General features: G+C 42.5%; 1 protein-coding gene across 2 annotated transcripts in view; it reads right to left on the bottom strand.

Moving 5' to 3' along the window:
- The window catches only part of akap12b (A kinase (PRKA) anchor protein 12b), a 39,677-nt gene that overhangs the window by 2,627 nt on the left and 19,448 nt on the right, over positions 1–17,602 (bottom strand). The window contains exons 1-2 of one of the 2 annotated variants that reach the window (XM_029462910.1): positions 9,269–9,471; positions 875–4,954 (exon numbers count right to left, since the gene is read on the bottom strand). In XM_029462910.1, the coding sequence (XP_029318770.1) occupies positions 879–4,954; positions 9,269–9,293 (4,101 nt within the window). In that variant the 5' untranslated portion in view covers positions 9,294–9,471 and the 3' untranslated portion in view covers positions 875–878. Of the gene's footprint in view, positions 1–874; positions 4,955–9,268; positions 9,472–17,602 lie in introns of those variants that run through there. The other variant, XM_029462909.1, reaches the window with a different exon arrangement.

The raw sequence follows: 17,602 nt of genomic DNA on the forward strand, positions 1-17,602 counted from the left end.
AACATTGTTGCACATCCACATAATTTAGTCAAAACAACTAAAAAACAACAACTTGAGCTTTGTAATTGAAACTAACAAATGCGTACTCTGACATGGTTTCTTGACTCCATACCGGGCCTGTGATAGAAGGAAAACAGGCGGAGGGAGCGAAGGAATCATAATCAGTCTTTCATCACAAGTTCATCTGCCCCTCACACACCGCTTCTCTTTTAGACCCCGGCCTACAAAGAAGGGGTCAACGGCGGCATTCCTGCTTTGATATCAAAGGTCCCCTGGTTACTCATACCCCGAACAAAAGCTTTTTCATCTGGTCAGTGGGCAAATCCCCTCCCCTACTCCCTAATAAAAGTAGGGCCCATTGATGTTTAAAAAGAAAATCCACTATGGAGAAGATTGCTTGATAGGCCAACAAAGGAATTTAAAAAATGATTTTATTATTTAGCTAATTTTACCTATAGTGAAAAACTTTTATTTACTTACATATTTTTGATTAACTTCGTTTTTAGTATTACTATCGAGGTTTCTTTACCTTTTCCAAAGTAAAATTTAAGCAGTTTTCAAGCATTTCAAGGTGTGTTTTCAAGCTTTTTTCAATTTCAAGTAAATTACATATTTATATAAAGTACATACAGTATACTGATTATTGCACTTCCTCATCACATTAATTTAGATGCTATAAACAACAACTAAGTTTCTGTTTTCAATATGTGTCACCTGTTTGTAAGTAGACTTGGCATCGAATATAACTTACATTTCAAGCACTTATAAGAAATTTTCAAATCTTCAATTTCCAGCACCCGTAGGAACCCTGTATATAAAGTTGCCATGTTGCAGTCATAAACATTCAATATCAATGTTATAAGATCAGTCTCACCTGCTCATGATGCTGCTGTGATCTCTGTGGACACAGGCTCGATCTCCTTCACAGCCTCCTCGATCACCTCGATCACCTGCGCCATCACCTCCGCACACTTTGCCGATGATGTTTCTGGTGCCTCTGCCTCTGCGTCTTGGCTGGGAGTGGAAACCTCTGCTGAAGCTGTCACTTGGGGTTCTTCTGACAGCGCAGAGAGTTTGTTTTCAGTTGCGAACTTCTTAGCTTTTACGCCGGTGTCTTTAGCAACAGGACCGTTACTATCAAACTCTACCGCGGCCTCTTCTTCCACTGACGGTTCCTCAAACACCTGCGCTGTTTGCAGGACAACTTGGACTGGCATGTGAACCTCAAGCACTTTCTCTTTGTTCTGCTCTGAAGGGGCCTCTGACTTATCTTCCTCTGATTGTGGTTCCACTTCTTCAGCTGCTTCTTTGACCACTGGTTCCTGAACCTCTGTGTCTTCTTTGCTCTGTTCCTCCTTGACCTGTTCAAGCTCCTCCACTGTCTGACTCTCTGCCTTTATCTCCACCACTTCTTCTACTACGACGGTTTCTTCACTTGCTTTTACCTCCACATCTTTCTTCAAACCTTCTTCTGTTTTCTTTTCCTCTACAGAGGCGTCAAGACTCTCTGTAACCTCTATAAGGGTTGTGTCAATGACCTCCAAGCCAACATGGAGCAGTTTAGGTGACTTTGATGCCATTTTTTGGCAGACAACAGCAACAGGAGTGTCAGAGATAACAGGGGTCTCTGTTGGGATCTCAATCTCCTTCTCTGTTGTTGCTATAGCCTGCACTGGTGTTGGGGTAGTGGGCTCTTTGGATTCAGGCTTGTCTTCTGAAACTTTATCCATGGCATCCTGAATGACAGCCTGAGCAATGACCATACTCTGAGCCTCAATTTCACTGGTCTGCTGGACATCTTCCTTGATTTCCTCCACTTTCTCGTCAACTGACTCGGATAATGCCACACTGACCGGGGCCACAAGCACCACTGATTCGGCAATAACAATCTCCTCACTTGGTACAACTATAAGGATGGCTGGCTCGGTCTCCTCTGTGATGGTGGTCTTTGTGCTTTCACATATGGTGGAGGCTATCTCCTCAGGGACATACTGAACATCTTTTACAGTATTTTTTTCAGTGGCAGCAAGCTGCTCCACATCCACTTCCACTTCCTTGGTTTCTATTGTCAGCTCAGTGACTTCTGCGATCTGGGTGCAAACAGCTTTTTCTGAGGTTGATGTAAGGGGATCCACTATAACAGTTTTAGGAGAGTTCTCGCTCATTGAGGCAGGCCGAATGATTTCAGACTCCTGAATGCTGACAATTCCAACCTCATCAAGCCCAGTTTCAAGCCTCATACTGGCTGATTGCATGTCTGACAATTCACTCTGTAAACTTTCAACAGCAGGCTCAAGCTCGGTGACCTCTATTTGGTGCACTTGGGCCATGAGCACGGCATCTTCTGTAACAATGGCTTCCTCTGTACTTGTTGGCTTCTCTTCCACTGACACCTCTGTGCTTACACTATCATGGATTACGGGTACACACTCTGTAAGGGGCATTGCTGGTTTCTCCAGAGCTACTTTGGCAATCTCCTTGGTTCCTAGGCCAGTGCAGATAGCCATGGCCTCATCACAAGTGTGTGGCTCGAGGATTGTAATTTTCTTGGACACTACATTCTCAGCTGGTGCTTCATACTCTGATTTCTCAGAAGCTACCTCTATTGGTACATCTTCAATAATCACATCTGTCTGGGGTGGAATTTCACTAATTTGGGCCTCTATGCCTTCCATCACCTCAACTGCGCTCTCTGGCTGGGATTCCTGAGGAACAGGAGTGGTTTCTGCAGATGGAGCTGGAGCAAAAGGCTTCACCTCAGCTGTGGAAAGTCTGCGGGTTATGCGTCCGTGAGGTTTGGGGGACTGATTATCCTTATCCTCATCCTCTGCAATGTCAGTGTCAATAGACTTTGGCGTGGCAGCATTCTCAGCCTCCTCTGGAATGTCACTCAGCTGATCATGTTTGTCATCACCGTCTTCGACAGCAGCTGGGATCCATGAAGGGGATCTCTCTTCAGCGGTTACTATAATCTGGACATCAGAAGGTTTTGCTGGTGCTTCCTGTTCAGCTTCAACTTGGTCTTCATACTCTGAGAGAGGAACCACAGCTGGGGTTTCAGAGTCCTCCTCACCCTGTTCAATAGAGGCTTGTTTTTCAGCCTTCTTCTTTCTGCGTCCAGGGAAGAGCTTCCTCAATGAGAATGAAGACTCATCTTTTGGTGCTTCACTGTCTGACTGAACTTGTTCTGCAGTCTCTTCAGGCTTTTCCTCAACTTTGGCCTTATTCTTTGGCATAACCATACGTTTCAGTGTGTCCCAGGTGGACTCTCTCTCAGGGACAGGGCTCAAAGGTTCAGGGGAGGAAACAACTTCTCCCTCATTCTCTGAGTTTTGGGAAGTGACAATGGCAGCCTCAGTTTTGACCTCCTCCTCCCCTTCTACCGCTACAGCTGTTGCTGCTGAAGATTCCTCTTCAACCTTGGTCTCCTCATCGTCAGAATCAGAGGTCTTCCTGGTCCTCTTTTTGGGTCCACCCATACACATTAAAGCCTCCCAGGAGACAGAGGTGTCCATTTTCTTTTTGGGCTCTTCGGTGCTGCTGACCAGTTTCTCTGTGTTTTCAGTCTTTGTCTCTTCCTCAGTTGGCTGATCCTCCTTAGCCTCCTCCTCAACACTCTTGTCTGGTAACGGAGCACTCTCAGAAGAGGACAGGGTGGCTGACTTTGCTGGTTTCTCACCTGTGGCTTCATCTTCGCTCTCAGATGACCTTTTTACACGTTTCTTGGGTGTTACTAGTTTCTTGAAGGAGGACCAAGCAATGATGCCCTCTTTTTTCTTCTCTCCATCAGAAGTAACTTCACCATCAGTCTCTTGGCTAGACTCATTCTGGGTCACCTCCACAGCAATAACATGCTCTCCTGACTCCTCAGGAGATGAGGGCCCACTGTCACCTTTTGGAGCTTCTGTTGACTCAGTAGAGGATTGAAGCTGCTCAGCCGCCTGCTCCCCAGACTCAGTGAGCTTTGTCTCAGTGTCCTTCTTGATCTTCTGTTTCTTAGTTGAGAGCTTCTTCAAGCCAGCCCCATGGAAAAGCTTCTTCAGGGGGCTTCCCTGGGACTTCACCTTCTCCTGTGATGATAGCAGCTCAGCCTCAGAAGTCACCTTTACTGTAGCCTTCTCCTCTTCTGCACTTGCTTCAACCTTTTCCTCTTCCTGTTTGGTCTCATCAGTAGTTTCAGCAGCAGGAGTTTCAACAATGTCCTCTGGCTCTGGTGTCGTCTCTGATTTCACTTCCTCTGGAGTTGCTGGTGCATCCTCCTTAGTTTCTTGCTCAACCTCATCCTTTTCTTCCACAGCAGAAGGAGTTTCTTCCATCTTAGCTGTCTCCTCCTCCTTGTCTTCCTCCTCTTTTGTCTTCTTGATGCTGGCTTTCTTCCTCAGGTTAGAGAAGAGACCTCCACTGAAGAGCTTCCTAAAGGGGGACAGGGTGGTCTCTCCTTCCTTCTCAGCTGCTTCCTCCTTGACTGCTTCATCAGTACCTTCAGCAGCAGTCCCCTCAGCTGGGGCATCAGTGGATTCATCTTTGTCTTTAATGACTTCAGCCTCAGCACTAGCTGCCTCTGTATCGGTCTCATTTTCTTCAGTTGTGCTCTTCTCCTCAGCAGGGGCAGCCTCTTCCTCCTTTGTAGTTTCATCAGTCCCACTAACGTCCTCTCCTCTCTCTTCTTCTTTATCTTTGACTGTCAGTAGCTTCACAGGTTCTTTCTCCTCATTTTTTTCCTTCTTCAATGTGAACTTAAAGCCCACAAAGCGGAAGATCTTCTTGAAACCCACTTCATTGGCATCACCAGGTTTTTCCTCTGCTGCTTTCTCCTCAACAGTGGAGATGTCATTGGCATCAGGAGACTCTTTCTCCACCTTCTCGCCGTTCACTTGAGGAGCCACTTCACCCTGGATGGTGTCCATAGTCTCAGGCGCCTCCTCCTTCTGAGCCACACCATCCGGCTGGCTGACTGAAATGACAAGAAAAGAAAGAACTTGATGAAGATTTTGGTCGCTTTTTTTCTCACTTGAGTTTTACTACCTTTTATACAGCTCATACTGAACTACAGAACGATATTCACATAACAATGTTTTGACCAGAGCTAGCATTTGTAACTTGAAATGTAACATATTCAGGATAGGATTAAGAAATCAATCCATGTTCAATAAAAAGCTCTATTTCATTCATAGGAGAAACTTCATTATAAAAACAGGAGGATGTCTCATTGTCATCTGAATTTAATCAGAGACGTTGTACAGAAAGTATTCACTGAGATCCTGGCCTCTGAGCAGATTTTATGAAGCATATGAACATTTAATTGCAATGAGATTGCAATTTGGCAAAACTAATCCTGTGGTATGTAAACTTGCCTAAAAAAACAGTAATATTGCACAATGAGTCGTACTTTTGCCAATTTGTGGATTATTGTCCAAAAACAATGTGAGCAGACCCATAACACAACATTGCAATGGTGCATTGTGTGAACCACTACTACTTTCTTTTGACAGTTAAAGGTTAAATGTGTAAGATACGCCAGAATTTAAACATAAACCATTAAAACAATTAACTAACATTATCAACATAATGTGAAGCAGTAAGTGTTAACGTTGTGTCAAAGACACAAAGATATCTACTGAAATTAGCATGCTAACTGACTAGTTCCGCTCAGTCCAGTCTTGTTATACTACTTGTTCCTCTAGAGGCGATAGTGAGTCACTGTAGCGCCAGTCGGCCTCAGACCAAAGGGAGAAGAAGTACAGCTGCCTGGCTCGTTTGTCAATTTTACAGCCATGTTACGTGTCTGTTTTATAGTTTATCGGATTACATTCAAAGTGGCAGACACGATTGACTAAGGGGCATTACACAGGAGTCTAATGCAATACACAATATAAAGAATACAATAAATATGACACTACTACAACTAAAATAAAAACATTAGAGATTGTATGGAGTTTAGAGGTGAAATACTGCCCCCTATTTCTTTGGAGCAGGTGGCTCGGAATTACACATTGAATTTTTAAACTGGATCACTTATTCCATTATTGTGAGTAATTACCTGGTTGTTATACAAATGTAAGGCAAATGTTGTCGGCTGAGATAAGACACATACACACGATGTCTGGCTGCCATGTCTATCTGTGTTTTGACAGAGGAAAGCGTAGGGGGATGACGACCTGTCAGTGTTTGAAGCTTTTTTTTTCTTCTGCCTTTCTCTTCAGATCTCACAGTCTGGAAAACCTCACATCTGATACCCCTGGACTCTCGAAACAAATTCCCAGGACTTTTAATGCCTAGCTATCAGTTTACTTGATTACACACACTGGGAAACACAAAGACACGCACGCACTCCCTGTGGGAATTACCTCGCTTACAAAAATGCACATGGACAATATAAAACAAGGTATGTGAGCCCAGTTTCCATTTTCATTATGGTATCTGCTATGACAATTAGATTCAGTTTGTAAATACATCTGTGGAAGTTCGTGTATCACTCAAAACATTTAAACTATGCGCCCGCATCTGTCCACATCCCTTTCCTAAATTATAGGCATGAAGCTTCACTCAGTAGTATTGCATTCCTAGGATACTTAAGCTTTAAATAGAAAAACTATTATTTTATTTTAAAAAAAGAAGGTAAAACTGCAAGCACACAATTTCACACTAGATGTGTATGTAAAGTGTTTTCATAAATTCATTAGTATTGGTGAGGGCACGCCCATATCTTTGTATATGACCTGAGAGGCATGTAAACTATGCTGTTCACTCAGTGTCAAATTATTTTAGGGTGCTCCAAACATAATCTGAGTTTAAATGCCAGGGGACTTTCACAATGTTTATTTGTGTTTTGGTTAAACTGTCTCGACTGTGCCCACATAGTATTCAAACCAAACAATACAGGCCTCTACTACAACCCCTCCTTAAATTACAAACTACCAATCTCCTTGACCCAAATTCCACCACAGCAGGATGGATGGGGACCCACCCCCATCCAAAGGCACACACTCATGCAAACACAATAGCCTTCTAACCCTCTCTGGCCTCTGAAAATAAAGGAAGGGGGGTGGTCAACTTTTCTATTATCAAGACACACTGCAGCTTGGGGGAACTTTGCTGACTTTACCAAAATGGTGTAAACCTGAATAAAGAAAGGTGATTTATAAAATACAACAGTGTCACATGGCTGTGGGCGCTCTCTCATATACGTGTTACTTTCGACATACTTGAATCGTATTTAAAGCACACAGTTGTTAAGCAAGTAAAACTAGATCAACAAACCATAAAAACTAAAAACGAATCTGTGTTCACCTAATATGAAACCTTGAGTAAACACAATTTCAGCTCAATTATGCCTAAATAGCAAATCCCTGTTCATAAAGTTACACCAGCTCCTTTAAATGGTTTTCAATGAAGCTACGGTGCAATAACGTGAGTGTTTGAAGGAAGACGTCTGTGTGTGTCAGAAAGACACATTGTCAGTAAGCCAGACATGGCCATGTGCATCTACATGGATAATAAAACAGGAACCATGTTGATTTAACAGACTACTGGCATCTCTCCTGTCTTTGATCTTCGTTTTCCGGCCCAACTTTATTTTCTTTTACAGGCACACAACATCCATAGATTGATTTGGTTTGTGTGTGGGGGTTAATGTGAGTCGGAGGAGGAGGTTGGGTATTTTGAATACCGACTGTATCAGAAAGAATGGAAGTGTGAGGGGTGAGGCTTCGGGGGGCGAGGAGGGGACAGTTAAGAGATGGCATTGAGGGGGTAGGGGGTCTGCCCTGGGGCCGAAGACCTAACTCACTTTAGAGGGTGTTACATATCTGACACACACACATTCATAGTTGAAATATTTCTCTCTGCTGGAGACAAGCTTTGTTTAAGTGTGAGAGTGAGAGCATGTGGTAAGACGATGCTCTCATATTAAATATCATTGACGCAGCCAAACAATGATTGTTACCCCCGTCTCTAGTGAGATCAGATAATGTTTCTGCTGTGGCTGTTTCAGCACTGTTTGTGTGTTGTTTGGGGGGGGGGAGTTTGGGCAGTTGGGAGGCTGAATGGCAGCTATTCTTTCTAGCCACCATTTACAAACTTTGCCAAATATATGCAAATCCTTGATGTTATTATCACTGTCTGGAGCACAAGCCCTTTAAACAAAAGAAGTCAGTTAAAATGAGGGCAGGGACACACCACCACACCCTCCCCCAACAGACCCCATACTAGCGTCCCCTCTCTTTATCAAAGGTGTGGTCAGAGTGTCTCCAAAGCTCCGGGGGACCAGACACATCACCAGCACTAATAACACCTACTGTTACACCATTTTTCTCATTAACATCAAGCAAAAATCATAAAAAACACAAATGTTTATCTATTTATATCAGTGCTTTGGTATTCCATTTATGTACCGAAACCAAAAACCCCCAAGGTCACCACAAAGCAATACATTCCAGACCTGCTCCATTTGAACCATCACTCTCAGTTATGAACTGAAGAAGAATCATGCAATTAATTTCATACGCCCCTTTCTCCTCCCTCCCTAACCTCTAAAGCCTACTGGGAATTAGGATCCCACTCTAATCTAATGAAATACTTCACATGACGGGACACAAGGGGCTGGCTGGGACGGTTATGTGAGCTAAAAGCAGGCTTTGAAAATGTTTCTATAAATGCATCTTCATACATTTCTATCTGGCAGCTGTCACTGTGTGAAATTCTTTTCCCACCAAGAAGTTTGGCGGTAGTAAAGGACGTATACTTCAAAAGTTCAGGGCACTCAGCAGTTGGCTTTGGCAAGAGACTGTGAATGGTATCAGTCGATAAACAGGTTTTTACTACAGGGCTACTGTAAAGGGGGATGAAAAAGGGTTTCTGCCAAGCTACTGGTGATGAATGAAAGAATGATGGATGAAAACGTAATGATATACTTTTAAATGTTTAGCTCATAAACAGGATAACAAATTTAAAAAAGTTATTAAAATGTAAAACATTACAGCATTTAAACATCATTTGACTTATTTATAGATTACACATGAGGCTCTGCCGTGGTAAATGCAGAACCATCACCAGGACATCTACAAACCATAATGCTAACTAACCACACCCTCAGGACAACAATGCCTACAGCTATGTAAGGAGAAACCCTGCTTTGGATTTTAGACAAATCCTCAATAAATCACTATTCAACTCTACAAGTTATATTGGTACTTCACTGTAAAGCAGCCACATATTTGAAGAAAAGTTAAAGAAAACACTAAATTGTTAAAATTGTAAATGATCTTACCTGTTAGAGTTATTGTTCCAAGCATTGGTAAAAGTCCAAAAATTCTTTCTTCAAAAAAAAATATTTTAAAAAACAAGCATATAGATTTATAAAGTTTTCCTTTACTTCTGTGTGCACTCAGTAAAATCTATAAGATTTGCTTCTTGGCTCCGTCCTTCGCTCGTAAACTCAGTCTGAGTGCAGAAGTTGTGTCTCTCTCCCAGCGCTTCTCGGCCAGTATGAACAAGAGAGAGGGCTCTACACACATTTCAACAGGCTGACACACATGTCATGTTAGGACCACCCCTGCCTCCCTCTTCCTGCCACCTCCCTCTCCTTTATTCAGCTGTTCTGAATGAGCCCCCCCCCCCCCCTCTTTATCCACCACTCACCCTCCCTCAGACTTTACTGTCCAGCCGGGATGACTGGAGCACATCATGTGATCTTTAAAGGAAGCTTTTGCCATTCATCCCTCAAAACAGCAACTATTGTACATGTTTAAACTCCACATAACCCACTCTCCCTTAATTCCTCATAATGTTTCATACACATTGTTTCTTTTGGAGGTGATGGGGGGGGGGGGGGTAAGCTGCAGTCCCCTCCTCTGGCCTTAATACCCATGTGTGTCCTCAAAAGACAGTTTCACACAGATAAAAAATTAAAAACACCAACTGAAAAACACCCAGTTGGCTTCTCTCCCCTCTACTCCCCCCTTTTTCAGGAGGCAACCAGGCTCTCCCCCATATCTCATGGCTCATGTCATGTTGACAGAGGCAAACCAGAGGGACTTTCAGGATTTTATTTTGGAGTTCCCAATCTCAATTCTTAAAGAAAAATTGATATAATGGTAAATCTAAGTTCACAGTAAAGCCCCGAAACTCTCTAAACATATCAATGTTTGAGGCAAAGTTCATACCAAGAGCCTAACCCCTAAACTAACATGAACGGGGGTGCCATCGAGTTGCTGCCTGCCCCCTGTGAATGTTAATAGGCCCTCTCAATTACTCCAATACAGACACATTTAATTCAGCTTTTGTCTGAGGGGGGGGGGAGAGAAGGAATGCAGATAAATCTCAGGTAAATACCAGCATAATCAGATCTGTCACACTTCAGCATTGTCCCAGAGGAATGTGTGAATTCCATCCAGAAGGCTCCCAAATGGGTGATAACAGCGATAATCAAGTACCGTCTGAAAGCCCCCCCCTCACCCAAAGTGTGTATGCTTTTTTAAATGTGGGCACATAGAGCAGAAAATGTATTTATAACAAGCATAGCTGCAATGATCAAGCATTGTCAGCTCCAGGTGCTAAGTGTCAGCAATATCTTTGCATACAACAGGAAAACCATCAGAAAAATATGTTTGTGTGGTTTTTCTTATTTTTGCCTGAAACTCCAAAAGTGGATACAATATGTTGTCTAGCTTAAAAATCAGGTGAAAACAAGACAACAAATAAAAGCTCTGGGAAAATGCTGGCAAAACAAATAATCTTATTTTCTCTTTCATCAGACACAGCTTCATGTGAGCTTCTTCAGATTGAATCAAGAGAGCTGTGAATACAGCCGGCAGGAGTGAGAACATTAGTTAAGAGGGAGGGGGAGTGTGTGTGTGTGGGGGGGGGGGGGGGGGGAACAGCCACAGATCTAATTAAATATATTTTCAAGAGAAAGTTCCTCAGGATAATACAATGAATCTTCATAACATTACGAATAAACACTTGCTTTTCTTTTGCAAAGAGTAAACCAGGGTGTGCCTACCTAGCTGTTTGCTCTAGTCTTAGTAACTTAGTTACATGATTTAAGCCTAAGTATATAATTTAACTCCATCCATGAATTAATAGGTAGCAGCAAGTTAAGAGTGGAATCCTATGAGTTTATCCTTTAGTCTCTGTCATACTGACACACCAGTCAGGCTTTCTGTCATTGCTCTGACTCATCTGGTGGGTATTTCATTATCTGTACTATACTTTACATAATGGCCACTATGACAGGACTGTATGATCTGCTGAGTGGACAGTGAGTCAGACCAAAGGGAATAGAGAGTTTAATGAGAGTACCTCTGTTGTGTCGGACCACATATTTCCCCCCCCCCCCCCCCCCCCCGACTTCCTTCATATGACTCACACCAGTCACATTCCTGGACTTCCATACATACTGAAAGATTTTAATTTAGGCACAGCTTCAGGCTACGCTGAGCTGTATGGGAAATACTGTCCCAAAGAATCCATATGGTTCCTCCTGGAGTTAGAGGACAAGGCCGGCATTTAAAAAAAATCTTTATTATCAACAAATCCTACGAGAATAATAACCAGCTCTGTCTTCACAGACCACCATCGTTACCCAAAAACTCTTAAACATCTTCAAACTGGATGACGTATTCCTTATATGATGACACCTAATGTAATTCTCAACATTTACATAAATGTTTTTTCTTCTTAGTTCTAATTTGATTAATCTCTTGAACTTCATAACACCATAAAGGTCTTAATTAAGAGCTGAAACTCGCCGATTAAGAGAGACAAAGTGGAATAAAGAGATAATAACAACCGTACATCTTTTTAAGAGGAACTAAAAAGGGAAAGACGATGTATTAACGGGTGACTTTAATTTATTTTCCTTCATTAGCTAAAAGCTCATTTAATTCCACTAGGTTTCTGTCACAACACTCAATGAATGGGAGTGTATTCTGTATTTAAACCTCAGTTAAGTCAGGATAACACAGGGCTGAGCCTGGGAGGGGGGGGGGGGGGGGGGGGGGGGGGGTGACGCCCCACATATCACGATAAATCAGAAAACGTGCCTGAGTTCAGGAATGTTTGAGGATGGGTCTTCAATAGTCGGGCGGGTGGGGGGTTGGGGAGCCGGGCGGAGCGGATTTTTGTAGCCTGTAAAGAAGAGAATGACATCATCGGACAGCACAGAATAAAACGCCTCCTACCCTTCCAAGAACTGGATGGGATGATGTTGAAATAATTGGAGGAAAGGGAAACGAGGGCCGTGAGTGTGTGAAACTGCCTGAGATCAGAGAGATTTCTCATTCAATACCTCTCCTTTCTTCTCCACTTTTTCAATTCTGTTTAGCTCCTTTCACACCGTCGTTTTTATCTCCCGAATCCACACTCCAGTCCTCTTTAATCCTTGTCCCTCTACACCACTTTCCCCTCTTCTATCCCCTTGAGACCCCATCCCACCCCTCCTCCTGGTTTGTGTGTGGGCCGGAGGGATGGATAAGAATGTCGGACAGGAAACGCAGTCATTTCTTGACATCGCCGTTTCCTCTTCCTCTTGCGTGTTTCATCGAGTTACACTTCATTCTGTAATCGGCACAGTCTGTCCAACAACCTTTCCGCCTTTTCTTGCTGACATTGTGTGTGTACATATCGTGACGTAGCGGGATGAGATGAACACTGTAGATGTGACGTCTCAAATCTGCGTATTTCTTGGCCATCTTTTGTGTAATATTGCTGTAAAACAATGGAGGATCATGTTTACAGCTTTCGGCATTGAGACAGAAGGGGTTGGTTCCATAAAATCAAACTTATCTTGCACGCAACTGGAAACAATTAAATTTGGCATCAAGAATGCGTGCTTCGGTAACTGTTGGTCCTACGACAAGAACTGTCATTTTAAATTTGGGTGTAGAGCAGCATTTCTTCCAGAGGGGTATGTTTATCCAGTTTTACCATCTGTTATACTTGCATTCCTGAAATATCTGCCACAGCAATTTGACATTCCAGTTGTTGTCATGCATAGTCTTGTCTTCCAGTACAGACTGAATGGTGAAAATGGGCATGTGCAGATCTAAAGACGCCCCTCCCGGAGCTTGAAAAGGCCTTGGAAATGGTCCACATTTACAAACGAGTGTAATAGATGAATGAAAGGGACTCATCAAACAAAGATCCACAGAAATGCGAGTTTCAAATGATTGTGTGTATTCAAAGGCAGTCTAGAATGAAACTTTGTAACAAATAGTAGAAACTTATTTGTTGCTCAACCCAAAAAGTGGCTCATCTTGTCTCCTGAGCCAAAGAAGAGGGTCCCACTCCCTACCCAGCTGTGTTTCATGAGAAAAATGGGTCTTAACCTTCACGCTCTTCTTGGCTGCTCCTCCATCTTCCTTACCTCAGTCTCTGCTTAACATTAGGATTTGGCAGAGCTCCACTAATGTGTGCTTCATCCTCACTCAAAAACAACTCAAAGACATCTTAACAAGTCATTTGATCTAAAATGAGTGTTTTAAAAAAATAATAAAATGTATTGTAACGGTCAGAGGACATAACTCAATAAAGTAATTCAACTTGTTGACACAACAACTGTACTTGTTTTGAGACTTTTCTTGAAACAAAAGTGGGTAACCGAAGGAAGGGCGGAAATCGACTATCGAGTATTTCTACGTACTGCACTTAATTCTTGCATCGGAGACAAGTGAAAAACCTCACCTCACTGTCACATTCTTGGCAAGATTTTTGACATTTATTGCATTTATACTATTATTGAGTTATAATATTATATGGATTGCATTGTAACAGAGGCCATAATGCTATTAAAGAAGGTGGAAAAGGAGGGGCAGTCACATTCCTGGTCCATTCTCTCAATCCTCCATGTGCCTGGGGGAGGTTAGGGGTTGAGGAGGGAGATTATGTTCCCTGATGCCGGGAAAGATGAGAGAGGAGCGCCTGCGGAGACGAGAGGGTCCTGGGGGGTCTGAGAGCCCTGGTGGAAGTCTACCATGGGTTTGACCTTATTACTGTCATTTTAGTCCCTCTGTACCTGGGACACTCATTGACCTTTAAGTATAGTTTAGTCAACTTAAATGATTTAGTTGCGACAGGGCTGCGCTCCCTACGACATACAGTATATTAGCATGCTGACGTTAGCGTTTAGCTCAAAGCACTGCTGTGTATAGCCTCACAGAGCTGCTAGCTTGTCTTGTTACACTAGAACCAAGCTGTGCAATTACGTTTGGTGACATGGCTCTGTTCAAAATGAGGTTGGACGATTGTATGAATATATCTGCCATCTGTGGGTTTTTTGGGATGTTTTTCTTTTCATTTTATTTTATTTAACTATTTTAATGGTCTGCCTCATAAGAGCGAGTGAGAGCTGCTGCTCAGTGGACAGGCTTCTGTCAAAGTTCATGGAAGTGTGTTTTATGATGAGAAATTAAGCAAGTGTTAGTACACTGAAGGAGGAAACACAGATGGTGTAAGAACATTTACTTTATTGACATTTTGTAAATGTATCGTTTTTATCTGTTAGACCAAAAAAGCTAAGAGAGCTTGTGGAACGCAGCAAATTCGCTGCTTCAGCAAATCTCCCTGCTGTAAACTACCGGGAAGAGGGGCACGCACATACACCTGAACCAGATGTATATCGCACCAACCCTAGTTAAAAAATTACAGAATCGGTTACAACAATGACAGATATGCTATTAAACTGTTAATGTTTAATTAACGAAGCTTCAACAATTAACTATTGAACAAAACACAAGGAAATGAATGGGAAAATCATGACGAACATTTGTGGAGTTTGAGATCGAGGGGAGGTGGATGTTTGGTGTGTTAAGGTAAAGTGAGGGTTACTGTATGATGTCTCAGTAGAGCGTTTTAAGAGAGCATCCAATAGTAAATGGGACAATTGGGTGTCCGTGTTTTGGTAGTCAGCTGATTTTTCATCAGCTTGCCGTCAGCTGATCTGGTTATTGCCGATGCTGTTGTCCGTCAGAACTTACTCAAGCTTTATTTAAATAGCTAAAACCTTGTTGAGGTTGCTTCTGTTACCAGAAACACTGAGAGCAGGAGGAAGACAAAGCTTTCGGTCTGATCATTGTAAAGCCTGAGACAGCAGTTGACAAATGACAGCTTTCTAATAGAGTTCTCTTATCCTCTTTTGCCCTGAAGAAAAGCACCCACCTCATAACAAATGACTGAATAAAACATGCTGCACTGATGAACATAATTGAACTTCTGACTGGACAATGATGGATCTTGAGGGACGAAGGGCCTTTTAAGCACTCCAATCTAAAAACTCTGCCTCCCTAACCCTATCCTCTGGGATCACTTCCTTTCTCTGAGGGGAAGAAATCCTTCTGACGTCTTGCAGCCAGTTGATGGAGTAGCATCTGCGCAAATACAGTACAATCCAAGAACAAAAGAATTCCTCCCAGTAGTGTAGAGTACAGTAGAAAAAGACGCACACGAACATCCTAATAAAGCCTGTAATGAGTATTGTCAGCTGGAATGTAAAAGAAATATGGGCAAAAATCCAAAAGGCACAATCTGGCGGCTGGATTGTGTTATGATGAGTGTACAGCCTTATTGGCAGAGATCAGACAGAGCTTAAGTGAAGGGAGAGGTCCCTTCCACAGGCATGATGAACGTTTTGGCAACACGACTGTGTATGTCCCCCGAGCAGAGTCTAAGTAAGTCCATCCTGGTATGAAATCATGACACACACACACACATGAATACACACACACATACCTACAGTACGCACAGACTGCAGTATGTTCACGTCGTAAAAGTTAACACCTGTAACCAAAAAGAAATAAACTGTAGCCGAGACGGTGAATCATTTCTGACAGTTCACGATACACCTGGTATCCATCTGACTTTTTGACATACTTGAACTGCTGCAGTATGTCGTACAATTCCTACTTGGTTTCATTATTGATTAATACGTCTGCACTGAAAACATTTCTTTTTTAGTCTATAAAATGTAACAAACTTTCCATCACAGGCTCCCATAGGGTGCCTTCGAGTGGCTCAGTTTGTCTGTTTCTGAGAAGGGATTCAGTTTCTAATAAAACTCACATCGGAGCTATTGTCATTGATAAACAAATTCATTAAAGCATTAGTTTTCTGTCAAACAACGGTCTGATTAATTGTTCAAGTACAGTGAACCACAGATGTTCTCTGTTCTTCTTTTGGAAAAACAACTTACAGTATCTGACATCAATTTGTACACAAACTTTAATGACCTGAATACAATGACCTAAATAAATGTGCACCCATCTGGTCCCATGAGTAGGATGGAACAAGCAGACATGCAGAATTTGATTTCCAGCGTTGCTACAAATAAACACAATCTGCAGTGAACACGCGAACCGTCAGCATTCTCTCTCCCTCTCAAGCCTTCCAGAAAACTTCATCTGTCCTCTCTTAGAGCCTGTAAACCATCTGGGAGGGACCGTCAACGCACCGGCCAGTAAATTACATCAGCTATGATGTCAGTCTTTGAGCTCCCACTGCACTTAATGCGCCCACACCCCTGAAACTAGCAACCCAAACACACACGCAAGCTTAAGTATGCACGCCTGTATGGACGTTACAAATCTTACTGCTACAAATGAGATTAACGTGTGAAAAGATGGTTTCTTAATAACACATGATTTACTGTACACACAAATAATTATTTGGTTATGGTCTGACAAAAGTTGATTCAATTTGTTACAGTCTGACACAATATATGTGAATAAATGTCTTTCTCTCTCTTTGTCCTTGCCTATTTTTACTCCTCCTGATTCTCGCTCTTTTCTTTCTTTCTTCTCGTTAGCAAAGAAACATTTCCCCTCAAAAACTCCACTTCCATGTAATATTTATTCGGTTCCTTTCCGTCTAATAACTTGATGCAAACTCTGCATTCCTGAGCCCCGGCTTTCTCAACACATCTGGCACCCAAAGCAGGTTAAAACAGACTTTAAGAATGATTTCAAACAGTATCTGAGCCAATTTGTTAGCCATGTTTTATGCAAAACCGACGGCCAGCAGATTCAGTGTTTGTATTCACAAAGGGGTCGACTACTGATGGACACACTGAAAACTGTAACTACACACCACCCCGGCACTTTGATACCATTTTAAACAAATACTTTTGGCAATTTAATTAAACACTCCATGACAAACGATAGTGTAAAATATTTTTGCAGCAACATATACCTTCTCTGCGCTCACATCGTCAAACTGGACTCATTGATTTCCCCTCTACAAATGCCCATAAAAGTCTGCAGTTAAGTCTGATATTATGTGTTTTTCCAGTACTTTTTAATTCCCATATATAATTCAGATATCTAAAATTCAGATAGTGAGTTAGGTGCCTCATGTTGTCTCAAGCTGCTTTAATAATTTAAACGAGACAGTTGCCATGTTATTCAGGTTGGTGTGTGATGTGTTTGGGGTGTGGCGTTTCACCATCGGGCTGGTCCCCAAACTCTAAACACTCTGGTATACCTGATAGAGAGAGATGTGTGTTTGCGTATGCGCGTGGTTGCACGTGTGTGTGTGTGTGTGTGGCACGTGTGTGTGTGTGTGTGTGTGTGTGTGTGTGTGTGTGTGTGTGTGTGTTTGCTCATGCGTCAGC

This window comes from Cottoperca gobio, chromosome 24, assembly GCF_900634415.1.
Source record: "Cottoperca gobio chromosome 24, fCotGob3.1, whole genome shotgun sequence".
Lineage (NCBI taxonomy): Eukaryota > Metazoa > Chordata > Actinopteri > Perciformes > Bovichtidae > Cottoperca > Cottoperca gobio.